This window comes from Stegodyphus dumicola, chromosome 8 (assembly GCF_044657685.1).
Source record: "Stegodyphus dumicola isolate Sdum_Otavi_A_Nest chromosome 8, ASM4465768v1".
Taxonomy (NCBI): Eukaryota; Metazoa; Arthropoda; class Arachnida; order Araneae; family Eresidae; genus Stegodyphus; species Stegodyphus dumicola.
In genome coordinates, this window is record NC_140775.1 from 153372665 (window position 1) to 153388197 (window position 15533).

The 15533-nt window shown below is 31.0% G+C and overlaps 2 protein-coding genes across 3 annotated transcripts in view; one reads left to right on the forward strand and one right to left on the reverse strand.

Moving 5' to 3' along the window:
• The window catches only part of LOC118184416 (uncharacterized), a 42113-nt gene extending 33674 nt beyond the window's left edge, over positions 1–8439 (reverse strand). For both annotated transcript variants that reach the window (XM_085822599.1, XM_035354080.2), the window contains exons 1-3: positions 7582–8439; positions 4316–4460; positions 652–1633 (exon numbers count right to left, since the gene is read on the reverse strand). In XM_085822599.1, the coding sequence (XP_085678725.1) occupies positions 652–1633; positions 4316–4460; positions 7582–8059 (1605 nt within the window). In that variant the 5' untranslated portion in view covers positions 8060–8439. The remainder of the gene's footprint in view (positions 1–651; positions 1634–4315; positions 4461–7581) is intronic.
• A 22-nt stretch (positions 8440–8461) lies between these two features.
• LOC118184417 (uncharacterized) overlaps positions 8462–15533 on the forward strand; it is a 43706-nt gene continuing 36634 nt past the window's right edge. Inside the window, exons 1-2 of the mRNA XM_085822604.1 lie at positions 8462–8769; positions 9156–9295. Of these exons, the coding sequence (XP_085678730.1) occupies positions 8533–8769; positions 9156–9295 (377 nt within the window). The 5' untranslated portion in view covers positions 8462–8532. The remainder of the gene's footprint in view (positions 8770–9155; positions 9296–15533) is intronic.

Consider the following 15533-nt stretch of genomic DNA (forward strand, 5'->3'; position numbering starts at 1 on the left):
ATATACTTTTTGTTGGCTGCTCCTTTGACTTTTTAAGTGAATATAGATTGATGTGTACATTGACAAAGTCAAGGAAGTGCGTAATGCCTAGTTTATGCAATTCTCTGATGATTTTTTTTTTTTTTTAAGTGAAAAGAGGTCGATGTGTACATGGATACTGAGTTTGTGCACTGTTAGTTTGGCTTTGTGTAGCACCGATTTTTGACAAAAATCGCCACTACACAAAGCCAAAATAAGGGACCAAAAATTGCCAAGGGGCATCTGTATATATATATATTTCTTTTTAAGGACCAAAAATCTATCCCCCCCCAAAAAAACTAAGAACTTTAAAGAACTCTTAAGGACCATATGAACCCCGAATTCATTAGAAGATTATCAATGACAGTCCAGATATTGCTGGTGTGTCAAACAGATTAGTGAAGACAATCCTAATTGGAATTTAATACAGTGATGACAGGAATGCAGAGATTAGTGCATGCTATACAGTACAACTATTTTGAAGCAGATGGCATTCAAATACAAGCTTTTCTTTTTTCTTCTTTTTTTGTTAACAGTAGTCAAAGAACATTTTAATATATCCTTATATATAAATACATACGCATGTGAACAACATTTTAGGTTAAACTAGGAAAGAAAAGTTAAGTAGCCTACCATATTTTTAAGAAACGTTGTTGACACAGGTATTTCTCCTGAATTTTGATTTAAGATTTTTTCATAAAAAGTTTCTGGTAGTTCAGTATTCTTTGTCTGGAAACTTAATGCACTGAGACTAGAAGCAGAAGAAAAATTACCTTCAGATGCATAGTCTTTCACTGCATCCTCAAAAAAAGATCTGGACCCTTCATTTTGAACATTTTCTTCAGTCAGTTTTGTAAATACAAATTTAGAATCATCAAACCTTGAAGTTCCTTTTTCATCACATTCCCAAGAATTTCGTAATGATTTACTACAATTTCTTTCAAAGGTTTTCTTCCCCAAAACTTTTTCATGCTCTCTGTACTCAGTATTAAAATTTAAGACCTTAAGCCTGAAATCAGAAGAAAATTTTTCTCCATACTTATATTCCTTTTTCTCATCTTGGAAAACAGAACTAGATATATCATTATAAGATTCTTCAGATGTCCATTTATCTGCTTTTGGACTACAATTTTTTAAACTAAATTTATAAGAACAGTCGTCTGTTTTATCTGAAATCACACAAGTATTTTCTAAATTATTTTGGCACATTACTGTACACCTTCTTGATGAATCCTCTGCAGCAATACAGCAGTTAATATCAACTGAAGATGCATGATTAATATTTGATTTCATACTTCGAACTTGAAAAACCGACAATGAAATATGAGCCGAACTATCATTTATACTCAAGGAACTGAGACTGGATCTTGAACAGAAATCATCTTCTTCATTATATACTTTTAAAGCATCATCAAAAATCCCATTTTGTATTTTTTGAGAAACAGTTTCATTTGACTGCCTTTTCAAGTTACTAAAATTAAAGTTAGATGGTTTCTCTGTGTAATTAACAGGGAAATGAAATTCAGTATGCTTGGTTTTTGTTAAACTTGGGGACACAGTTTCACCAGGAGAATCAGGTAGCTCACTTGGAGAAATAATTCCACTTGTAAGAGTACTGAAAATATAAAAAATAATTAATAATGCTCCAACAAAACATAAATTTGAGTGCAAACCTAAAACATTATTATGCAAATACTTAATTTTAAAATTAATGATAATTTTCACAAATAAAAGACTATAGAACAAACATAATATAAATGTTTGATAAATAGTTGTTAAGTTTTAGATAGTAACAGAAAATGTCATGGTTTTTTTTAAAATTAAAATATCATGGTATTTAAATTTCATACTAATTTACAAACATTTATTTCTTCATTACATTGATCTGTTGTTAAAAATATATATATATATATATATATATATATACATTCAACATTAATTTAAATGTAATAGTTGTTTATATATGATTTTTTACGCTGACTTTTGAAAATATTTAAATTTTTGTATTATGCTTAAATATTCTGCTAACTGGAAATTTTTTAAATAAATACATTTTAATATATTGCTATGTAAATCATGTAATGTTACAGAAACAAACATCAGGATAAATTACAATGCATTGCATATTATTAAAGTCTTATAAATATCCAAAAGCTCTTAAAAAATTTTATGCTTAAAATTAGACAAAAAAGTAACCTTAGATTAGTATGGATTTTCAAAAGCTACCAGATTTGAGGGATCAGATTGATGATCAGATTTGATCTTTCTTCTTCGGCAGCAAACATATTTTGCAAAATGAGAGAAACTGCAATCATTTTACATGAAAATCAACAGGCAAAGTAAAGCAAAAATTAACATAGCAATGGGGAAATAGTAGCAATAAAAAATCAAGAAGCTAAGCTATTAAAATTTTGAAAATGCTGGAAAGAACTAGATTGGAATTAATGTCATTAACTAAAGAACTCTTATGATAAATTATGAACATGAAGGGCTACAAGGAAATTCGGTACTATTCGGTTTCGAGGGCAGTAAAAAATCGCCAAACTTTTGTTGATGCCAATGATGCCAAAAGTAATTGCGGCAACCCTAACGCAAGAAAGGAAGTATAATAGTAAATAACTATCTAATATTGATGTTTTAATTTAGATAAAAGTTTAAGTTGATATAATATTTCGCTACCGAGTTATCGCTAAAGCATAATGTCATCTCGTTGGTTGTTCAAACATAATTTTCTATAATGAATGATGCCTTTTCTTTGAAAACATTCTCGGTAAAGTGCAGAATCGCCCACTTATTTGTTTGCCGGTTTTTACAAGGGAAAAAACAATTGGATTTTTGTCAATTTTCTTTTACTTTTTAAGTGACAATAGGTTGATGTGTACATAGATAAAGTCAGGGGTGTGTGCAGTGCCATTTTTGTGCAATTCTGGGATTTTTTTTTAAGTGAAAATAAGTCGATGTGCACATGGATACCGAGTATTTGCAATTCTTAAAAACGCGTCAAGCAAAGGGTGATTCTGCACTTTACCCATAATTATATCGCAGACTTTTCACCATGGGCAATTCCCAAATTATTAAATCCATAGGTTATCAAAAAAGGAATTAAAAATTAAACTAGTATTTCAATGGCGTGTTAAGAAATATAAAACTATATAAACTTATGCAATCTGAAATCAGCGCGTACGCTAGATTTGGCACGCTGTTAAATGGGCGTGTTTGCTAGATTTGGCGCTTTCGCGCATACATATTCGCTGGAATTTTTTTACGGCCCTCAAAACCGAATAGTACCGGAAATTCTTTTCCCAACTGAAAAAACTTAAAGAATAATTTTCACAGTATCAAACTAAAAGTTTGGTTCATTGACCAATTATGATCAGCTATTGAAGATCTACTTAGTTCTCATTTTTGAATATAGGATTCATGCTCTTTGATGTGACATTTTAACATGCTTTTGGTATAGCCAACTAAGTTTGGTCAAAGTACACTGATAAGAAATGCCAATTCTCCAAAAATTAAAATCAAAGATGCATTTAAAAATCAAACAGATTTTCCATTGGTGATTAAACTGAATATTGAATTTGTAGAGAACTTGACCAAATGTACAATATATAGAAGAATCAAACTGTATCTCAAGTTTATTATGGTTATTTCTAAGATTGGAATGTCTTCTGTTGGCAAGAGGGAAATTTTTAAAAATATTTCTCAATGACTGACTAATTGAGTATGACTGAGATGTTTCATGTCACCTCATATTCACTAGATCTTGCAGTCTCAAATTTTATCTCTTCAGGTCACTTCAAAATTCCCTGAATGGTCTGGAGTCTAAATGGACACTTCTTTGGAGACAGTCAAACAGCATAGTGATAACTTCTTTATGAATAACCCTTATTATTCAAAGGTGCTCAAAATGGTCTTAAATTCACATTATAATACATGATTCATGTTACTGAACTATTTGTAATACAATTCAAGTTTTTAATGAAATATTATTATGTTAGTATTTAATTAGATGTTCTAAACTTTGAACTCTTTGGCTAATTTTATTTTCAATTTTCTAACACTTTTATATTGAGAAAATCCCAAATAGGGGGGGGGGGAAGGCTTTATTTATTTTTAGCCTTTATCAACATACTTTTATTTTTAGCCTTTATCAACATACAATAGACATACAAATGAATATAAAAATAGCCAATATATTCTTTTATACTATAAATAATTTTCAACACCTTCTCTATAATTTTTTAAAACTTCATTAAACAGAATTGGGGGGGAGGGAATCAACCAAATTAAATATTACCTAAAAACACTAACAGAACTTCTGTCATCAATTGTAGATTGTTGTTCGAAACTATTCAATGAACAAACAGAGCTTGACCTTGAAAAAATTAATGGTGATGATGTCTTTGAAGTGTCATCTGCATTACTAAAAACTATTGATTTTCCTGGGGGGAAAAAAAAGCAAATATTTTATTATAGTTAGGCTAAAAATTACAGCATACTAAAAAAATATACTTGAAAACTGGAGTGATTAAATTTTGGGTAAACATTTACTAAGTATATTTACAAAAGTAAACATTAACAATAATAATCTTTCTGTATCAAAGTACAATAAACTCTCAACTATCTGAGGAGCAAATCAACTGGGCTTTGTCTAAAAAAAAAGTTAATCAGGCTTTGTCTTAACAATAGTTAAGTTTTTATTATGAAATAATGGTAAAATTACTAGTGCAAACCATCAGAATAAAAAAAAATTTCTACAGGCAAAACAAAATGAAAAAGAAAATGCATGAGATAACAGAAATAGTAGCCAATTCAAGTCACAGTATTTAATATTGTTTTTAGCCATGACAGTGCATTATTTTATTCCACATAATCTGGAATACATAAACACTGTTAAATCATCTGTCAAAAATAAATTACTAAATTGGAAAAATTAATTAAGTATACAACCATTTATCTTCTGTTTTCCATCAACTATTATTGAAATTTAAGAGCAATGTAAACAAAAACATTGTTCTTCTTATAACAAAAATAACATGCTAAAAGACAAATGCTTAGGATATTAGTATAGTAATCAACATATCCAAAAACTTATATGCTGATTCCTGATGTTATAGTATCTCTGATCTAGTTCCTATAGTATGCTTAACAACTGTTTCCCTTTTCCTGTTTAGAAAACTTGTTTTCTTTGCTTATTTAATTCATACACCATAAAAAAATAAACTCTAAACTTCTCTCTAAATGAAACTGCTTTATGATACATATAAATTGCTAGTAGCATTTTTCTGTTAATTATAATATGGATTCTTGGTTGATCTTTACAATATGGTAACTGGTAGTTTGGCGACATTTTGGAGGCGATAAAGGTTACTACCTGGCACTTTGGTAATAATGTGAGCAGTACTCAGTTCCGAATACGCATTATTTTGTGTGAGGGAAATGAGAGATCATGGGATATGTCATGTGATATTAATGGACGAATTACGGTTCTTTAATCGGAAAAGGGGGGGAAATCGGGAAAAAATCTGGAAATTTTGTATTTGGCTTTATTCTGTGTTGTGTGAAACAGTGTTCGTGAATTTTTAAATCCCATGGCCGTAACTAAAGTGAATTCGAAATGGGTATTTACGTATGTATTAATTTAATGTATGTGCTCATTTATATTTTAAGTAGTGTTTTTGAATTTAATTATATTTTAATTAAATGACAGTTATTTTGTGAATTTTATGTTTGTAGGAATTTGGTATACGTTTAAGTTGAAATACACGTGCATGGAAATAATTTAAATATTTGATACTAAGTATTTGTAATACTTGCGGTATGAATTCGTTGGTGACGTGTATAATGTAATAGATGATTTAGAGGTAAAAGTTTTTGGATATTTTATTTATTTTATATGTGGAAATGTTCATATTTGGAAAGGGTAAATACTTTTTCGTGATCAGGTAATTTCATATATGTTCTTTTTACCGGGTTTAAAGATTGAGAAAATTGTCATGTATTTTCGTGAAATTTTTCTAATTTATGAGAAAAAAGCAGTGTACATGGATATAGTAAAGAGTGTGCGCAATGCCATTTTTGTGCAATTCTGGGATTTTTTTAAGTAAAAATAAGTCGGCGTGTACATGGTTTATGTGCATGTGTTATTTTGAAAAATGCGTAAGGAGTATGGTATTGTGCACTTTTTCCCAATTTTGCAGTGAATATTTGTCACGATTAAGCAGTTTTGTTAGATAAAATTTCTAGCATAAGTGTAATTCGGCTAGTAGATTGTTGGAAGAAGTGTTCAGTAGATAAAAAGAAAAGAAACATGTCTTTACTTCGTGAAGAAAAAATGGCGGCGGGAAAAAAAATATAGGGTTGCTGCAGGAGAGTTGGTCGCTAAATTTTCGCCAAAAAAACGCCAAGTTACCATAATGTAAAGATCAACCGGATTCTTCTTTTAACTGCTGTCAGATCAACTGTGTACATCGTTTCCTACACTACCTGAATTAATCAAGAGTCTACTGTGATAATACATCATAGATCAACTTCCTTCCCCACTGGCAGACATTTAGCTGACTTAGGCTTGGCCACTACCAGGGGCGTAGCTAGAGGGGGGGCAAGGGGGAACATCTGTCCCCGGGCACAGAATTCAAGGCGCGCCAAATTGATGTTACGACATTTTAGAATTAAATGTTTTCCATCCTTGGCAAGCAGTAGGAGGCAAGAAATCTTCAGTTGCCCCTGGGTGCTGAAAACCCTAGCTACGACTCTGGCCACTACTAATGCCGTCACTGGTGGCCATTTTATCATTGAAGCACCTAATCGGTGGGCCACCATTACTCCTATTAAGGGGCGGACAATTACAGCCATGCCTTCTCCGGGATCCAAACCCGAGCCCTTCAGTACTACAGTAGGCTAACCTAACCACTATACCATCTAGACTGCATGTATTATAAATCAACTATATGAAATGTTCATTCAAATATGATATATCGACTGTTATTGATACAGAACAGATGTGATCTATGAAATGTTCATTCAAAACAGTGTTTAGATTTCATGACATGAGTAAATTTAATTAAAAAAGAACAACCTATTTGAATTTGAAAATGATTTGATTATTACAAAGACAAAAATAAAACAGGCTGAAAATTAGTATTCAAAAGATCATCAACCAAGGTATTTAGTTTCTTGATATAATGACTGCACACACTTATGTCAAATTACTTGATTTCAGATTTTTAGATGATACAATCCCCTGCCCATATAATAATTATAGAGCAACACATTTTAAAATTTACTTATTTAGAGCATAATCTTACAGGTCTTCCTGACAGTAAATTTTACGATTAATAATGGCACAGTGAATAAAATTGTATTACACTGATAGTGTTATTCTGGGTTTACTTCCTAGTAATTACTCAGACAAGATGTAAAATCTCATATATAAAGCGAAAACATTTTTCCCTAAAAAGAAAATTGAACCAATAACTAGTGAAATAAGTAAAAATACCACATAGTTAACAGAGCATAATGCACTTAAATTCAAAAAGAATAAAAATAATTCTTGACTTATACCTTCTTTGTAATTTGCAACATCTATCTCTTTAGTTTGTATGCATTTGTCCTCAATAAAAACTGACGACTCGGAAGATTTATTATTCCGCGAATCTTCGCTATTTTTAGTACTACTTAAATGTGCAATTAATGATGATGAACAAGCTGGCTTTTCCGTTGATTGAATAGATAACCCAATTTCACGAAGATCATGTAATGATGACGACGATGACACGGCAAGAGGAGTACCTTCAATGCAGTATACCTTAATTTCATCATGGGATATGGGCTTATTAATTTGTGTCTCAGTTACGCTGGATGCGCGAAACTGAAGTAGACTTCTTTTTGATTTCATATGACAAATGTCATGTGTGTCTTGATCTGCATACTTTATACTATAATCTACTGGCTGATCTTCCATAGTATCAAGTTCTGTTTTAATAAAGTGATCATAGGAAGGTGTCTTGCTTTCACAAGTTTTATAAATTAAAACTGCCATGCTTCACCTTTCAAAGCAATACATAGTTTTCAGGACTGATAAAATATAATGCATTTTGAATTTAAAAAAACTACTGATATAGTTTATCGAATGCTTAACTGTATTTAGCACTATTAAATACAGAGAGGAAGGTATCACAAAATGATTAAACGCTTATGTTTACGTTACCTACATAAAATAACTAGAAAGTAACAGAGCGTTGCCATTCATATAACTTGCATTTTCCTTCGAAATTCCGTCAGATCACCATAGGACCATTTCTAGTACAATAAGCTTAATAAATAAATTAATTTTAGCAAATAGTAATATAATTAATGCATAAATAAAAAAATTTAATGTATTCTTTGCTAAACATTTTTTGCAGATATTCCTTCAAATTTAGCTCCTACGAAGATCGAAATCGGGCGACTCGACTCGACGAAGATAGTCACGTTGAGAAATGTAAACAGTATACCGTGAGTTTGTAAGTAAACATGTTCTGCTACAGAATCCATTTGAGGCTGTTCGCAACTGTAGTTGAAGAATGTCGAAATTGTAGAGCTATTATTTCGGTAGGAAATTTAGGAAAAAATAATGTGTTCAAGTGTGCCTTTCCATCACAAAGTTTGACTGCTAGACATTTACCTGAACTGTATTCAGCTGGTTTCTTTCAGAGAGAAACAACACGTAACTATGCTAAAAAGAAAAAGGGATCAAAGCAGGAACTCGAGGTATGAATTTGCTTGATATTGGAGAAACTATTTTGATATTCATAGTGGTTTGATTTTTTTTAAACATTATGAAGTTTTGAAAACCGTACAATGGCAAAAAAGATTTATATCCTTTCATGGTAAAGAGTTTGGGAATGTTAATGGTTTCGAAACGTTCCCGCTTGATGCATATATATAGATTAGTAACGAGTACTTGTACACCTAGTAACGATTATATGGATGATCTTCGGTCCTGTCATTTGATTTACAGAACATCAAGAAACTAAAGGATTATTTAAAAACAATGAATTGTATTGAGTAGAATTAGATTAGTAGACTGTATTAATATAAATCATTCCGAGTTTATATTTGAAATTATGATTTAATTAATATTACTTTTTTTTTAGGAGGAAGAAGAAAGCGATGTGGAAGATGAAGAAGACTTAGAACTTGAAGAAACTGATGATGCTTATAACTTAGTCTCCAAAACTGTTCCATCCTTACGTGTGGATACTGTTTTGAAAGCTGGTCTGGGTATGTCAAAGAAGTATGCAATTGAATTATATTTTTATATATTCATACGACCTCATTTAGTACCTTCATGCATTTCCTTTATTAAATTATTAATTAAAATTTATAAAATTATTAAATTAAAAGACCAGAACTAAAAGATTTGCATTTAAAAATATAAATATGAATTATAAAATGTGTAAGAAGTATAATTTATTCTTTTTTCAAAAAATTGAAAAATTCTGAATCTTTATTTATTTTTTGGGGGGCATTTTATTTCTAATCATTAAAAAAATATGGTACTTCCTTATTATAGTGGCCCCGAAAATTTAATCGCTAGTCAATCAAGATTTAGCGAGATACAAGAACACATGGTAAGATTTCAGCAAGATATCTCAATTGATTAGCGGTTCAATGTTGGGGGCTGCTATAATAAGGTGCTATGATAATTAATAAGTACCAAAAAATATAGCATATGTTAATACTAATGTGTACAGCATTCCTGGTTCTAGTAATCTGTTACTAAAACTTGGGAAGCACTTCTGCAGAGAACCTAGTAAGTATAAACAGAAGTTTTATGCACTGTTTTATTTTAGCATCCCACAGCCATCATCAGCATGCAGTTGCACTGATTTGGGCTAATCTTTGGAATATGGTAACAGGTAGTTTGGTGACATTTTGGTAAGGCGATAAAGGTTACTAGCTAGGACTTTAGCGATAATCTGAGAAGTACACAGTTTGAATCACAGATTATTTTGTCTCAGAGAAATGAGAGATCATGAGACATGTAATGTGACATTTTCCGGAAAATTCCAATCGGGATTTTAGCTAATAAGCACTTAGAAACAATTTTGCTGCTAAAGTGCAGAATTGCCCACTTATGTGTTTGGCGCTTTTTACAAGAGTAAGAAGAATTAGGTTGATCTTTACATTATGGTAACTTGGCGATTTTTTGGTGAAAATTTGGCGACTAACTCTCCTACAGCAACCCTCTATTTTTTTTTCCCCGCCGCCATTTTGTCTTCACGAATTAAAGACATGTTTCTTTTCTTTTTATCTCCTGAACACTTCTTCCAACAATCTACTAGCCGAATTACACTTATGCTACAAATTTTATCAAACAAAACTGCTTAATCATGACAAATATTCACTGCAAAATTAGGAAAAACTGCACAATACCATTCTCCTTACGCATTTTTCAAAATAACACATAAACCATGTACACGCCGACTTATTTTTACTTAAAAAAACATCCAAGAATTGCACAAAAATGGCATTGCGCACACTCTTCACTGTATCCATGTACACTGCTTTTTTCTCATAAATTACAAAAATTTCACGAAAATACATGACAATTTTCTCAATCTTTAAACCCGGTAGAAAGAACATATATGAAGTTACCTGATCGCGAAAAAGTATTTACCATTTACAAATATGAACATTTCCACATACAAAATAAATAAAATATCCAAAAACTTTTACCTCTAAATCATCTATTACATTATACACGTCACCAACGAATTCATACCGCAAGCATTACAAATACTTAGTATCAAATATTTAAATTATTTCCATGCACGTTTATTTCAACTTAAACGTATACCAAATTCCTACAAGCATAAAATTCACAAAATAACTATCATTTCATTAAAATATCACTAAACCATGTACACGTCGACTTATTTTTACTTAAAAAAAATCCCAGAATTGCACAAAAATGGCATTGCGCACACTCTTTACTATATCCATGTACACTGCTTTTTTCTCATAAATTAGAAAAATTTCACGAAAATACATGACAATTTTCTCAATCTTTAAACCCGGTAAAAAGAACATATATGAAATTACATGATCGCGAAAAAGTATTTACCTTTTACAAATATGAACATTTCCACATATAAAATAAATAGAATATCCAAAAACTTTTACCTCTAAATCATCTATTACATTATACACGTCACCAACGAATTCATACCTCAAGCATTACAAATACTTAATATCAAATATTTAAATTATTTCCATGCACGTTTATTTCAACTTAAACGTATACCAAATTCCTACAAACATAAAATTCACAAAATAACTATCATTTCATTAAAATATAATTAAATTCAAAAACACTACTTAAAATATAAATGAGCACATACATTAAATTAATAAAAATTACCTTACAATCCTAATTACTTTAAACTAAATCATTGCTAATAACAATTTTCCCAATAATACAAATTCCTTTCCACCTTACATTTACAACAATGCATAAAAATAATATCCTGAAATAATTAAAAATACTAACTTATCTAATCTTCTTCAGAATCTTGATTACGTGGCGGATACACTTTTCTTACTTCTGTTTCAGAATCTTTAAAATCATACTTATCTTTCAAAGCAAGATACCAGGTAAAATAAATAACATAATAAAACATCTTTATTTCTCTCTCGCACAACCTTAAAAAACATTTATTACTATCCTTTTCAATACCACTAAATACCCATTTCGAATTCACTTTAGTTACGGCCATGGGATCCAAAAATTCACAAACACTATTTCACACAACACAGAATAAAGCCAAATACAAAATTGCCAGATTTTTTCCCGATTAAAGAACAGTAATTCGTCCATTAATATCATATAACATATCCCATGATCTCTCATTTCCCTCACACAAAATAATGCGTAATCAGAACTGAATACTACTCACATTCTTAACAAAGTCTAACTAACCTAATCTTCCTTACATGGTGGATACACTTTTATTATGGATTCAATAAAATTACTGAACGATTTTTTTTCCGAATTTGATAGAATTTCATAAAAAAAAAAAATTCTCTTTATCTCATCTACAATTCACTTTAAACAGCGCCATACAATCCCAAAATTATTCAACCCTACTTCACACAACACACAATGAAGCTTAATACAAAATAATATACATCCACAGATACTTGTCCAAATTCCCCCCTTTTCCGATTAAAGAACCGTAATTCGTCCATTAATATCACATGACATATCCCATGATCTCTCATTTTCCCCACACAAAATAATGCGTAATCGGAACTGAGTACTGCTCACATTATTACCAAAGTCCCAGGTAGTAACCTTTATCGCCTCCAAAGTGTCGCCAAACTACCAGTTACCATATTGTAAAGATCAACCAAGAATTGGATTTTTGTCAATTTTCTTTGACTTTTTAAGTGAAAATAGGTCGATGTGTACATGGATAAAGTCAAGAGTGTGTGCAATGCCATTTTTGTGCAATTCTGGGATTTTTTTTAAGTGAAAATAGGTTGACGTGTACATGGATACCGTGTATATGCAATTCTTAAAAACGCGGCAAGCAGTGGGCGTTTCTGCACTTTCTCCCAATTTCTCACCTAATCTTCGTCATGATTAAGCACTTTTGTTTCTTAAAAAGTTCTAGCATAAGCGTAATTCGGCTAGCAGATTATTGGAAAAAATGTTGAGTAAAAAAAAAAAAAAAAAAACATGCATTTACTTTGTGAAAACAAAATTGTGTCCAAAAAAAAAAAAAAAAAAAAAACTAGCAGCTTGCTGTAGCAGGATTTGTCGCCAATGTTTTGCCGAGTTACCATAATCCGAATATTCACCCTGATTTTGGTTATGAGGACCTGTCATTTTTACCATGTCATCGATAAACATCTTTTTTTAACAGCTACTTCTCCAGTGATCTGATTACACATGTATATGTAAGATAAAAAATATATAAATCAAAATTATAATTTAAATTAGCAATAGTCCTTAATTCCCTCTCTCTATTCTAAAAATGGTAGTAATGTTTTTAGACTGCATCATTTCTAGATCAATGCATCTTTCATGATTTGCATAATGCTGATGACATAGCTAATTCAGAACCTGAACTCAAAATTTTGAGAACTGAAACCTTTGTAACCTAAACCAAAACCTTCTCCTTGGTGAGCCTCCATATTGGACAATTTCGCATTTTTGCTTCAACTCTCTTGCAGTCAAGACGTTACTTCTCCCTTTGCTTTGTTGTGCTGTAATTATGCCATTATCTAAAATATGATACTCTATATAAAAATGTGGAGTACGTATTGTGCCCATGATCATGTGGGATGAAATATATGGTTTTAATGATTAGCTCTTGTCCAGTAATAAAAATTATATTCAATTCAGCCATGTCTGACTACCAGTCTCTCCATCTTTCAAACTATGCAGTAAAGTCTCTCCAAGTTATACTGCAGAGAACCATCGTCAGTCTGTTGCAGCTGATTCTAATGCTGATGACATAGCTAATTCAGAATTTGAACTCAAAAATTTTAAGAACTGAAACTTTCTCTGAATAAGCAACTTAAACCGAAATGTTTTCTAAGTAGCTACCATATTGGTAGTAGCACATATTTGCTTCTAGCTCTCCTGACATTAAGATGCTAATATGCTCACTGACAAATCACTTAGCCTCTACTAGCTATTGTCCATTGTTTTAAAAATATAATTTGTATAAAATTGTGAAGGGCATAGGCCACCCACAGTGATGATGGGCAGTGCAAAAGAATAAGTGTCCTAGAAATTAATTATCAAGGAATAAAATTATGCGGTTGATCTTTACATTATGGTAACTTGACGATTTTTTGGCGAAAATTTGGCAACCAACTCTCCTACAGCAACCCTCCATTTTTTTTTCCCCGCCGCCATTTTGTCTTCACGAAGTAAAGACATGTTTCTTTTCTTCTTATCTACTGAACACTTCTTCCAACAATCTACTAGCCGAATTACACTTATGCTAGAAATTTTATCAAACAAAACTGCTTAATCATGACAAATATTCACTCCAAAATTGGGAAAAAGTGCACAATACCATACACCTTACGCGTGTTTTAAAATAACACATACACATGAACCATGTACACGCCGACTTATTTTTACTTAAAAAAACATCCAAGAATTGCACAAAAATGGCATTGCGCACACTCTTCACTATATCCATGTACACTGCTTTTTTTTCATAAATTAGAAAAATTTCACGAAAATACATGACAATTTTCTCAATCTTTAAACCCGGTAAAAAGAACATATATGAAATTACATGATCGCGAAAAAGTATTTACCCTTTCCAAATATGAACATTTCCACATATAAAATAAATAAAATATCCAAAAACTTTTACCTCTAAATCATCTATTACATTATACACGTCACCAACGAATTCATACCGCAAGCATTACAAATACTTAGTATCAAATATTTCAATTATTTCCATGCACGTTTATTTCAACTTAAACGTATACCAAATTCCTACAAACATAAAATTCACAAAATAACTATCATTTCATTAAAATATAATTAAATTCAAAAACACTACTTAAAATATAAGTGAACACATACATTAAATTAATAAAAATTACCTTACAATCCTAATTACTTTAAACTAAATCATTGCTAATAACAATTTTCCCAATAATACCAAATTCCTTTCCACCTTACATTTAGAACAATGCATAAAAATAATATCCTCAAATAATTAAAAATACTAACTTACCTAATCTTCTTCAGAATCTTGATTACGTGGCGGATACACTTTTCTAATTCATTCAATAAAATTATTGAAAGATTTTTTCTGCAAATTTTTCCTCCATACTTCCTCCGCTAAATAAAAAGCAAACTTCTCTTTATCACAATGCCTAAATACCCATTTCGAATCACTTTAGTTAGGGCCATGGGATCCAAAAATTACACAACACTGTTTCACACAACACAGAATAAAGCTAAATACAAAATTTCCACATTTTTTCCCGATTTCCTCCCTTTTCCGATTAAAGAACCGTAATTCGTCCATTAATATCACATGACATATCCCATGATCTCTCATTTCCCTCACGCAAAATAATGCGTAATCGGAACTGAGTACTGCTCACATTATTACCAAAGTCCCAGGTAGTAACCTTTATCGCCTCCAAAATGTCGCCAAACTACCAGTTACCATATTGTAAAGATCAACCATTTATGCAGTCAAAAGTCGTTAATCCGGACTCATCGGGACTTCAGCGATTCCATATTATAGATCATCAGTTTAAATCTGGTAAGATGGCATGCAGAAATTACAAAATTAAAAATATGAAACCGTAATTTATGAAATAAAGAACAATTATGATCTTAAGGGTATCAAAATTTACTAAAAGAAAAAGCGTAATATTTATTTGTTTACTTTATTAAACATTTCTTTCAATGTAAGTTGTTTAAGTTGCTTCATTTCATGTGATAATAGTTTCTCTTAAATTCTATTACACAGACATAA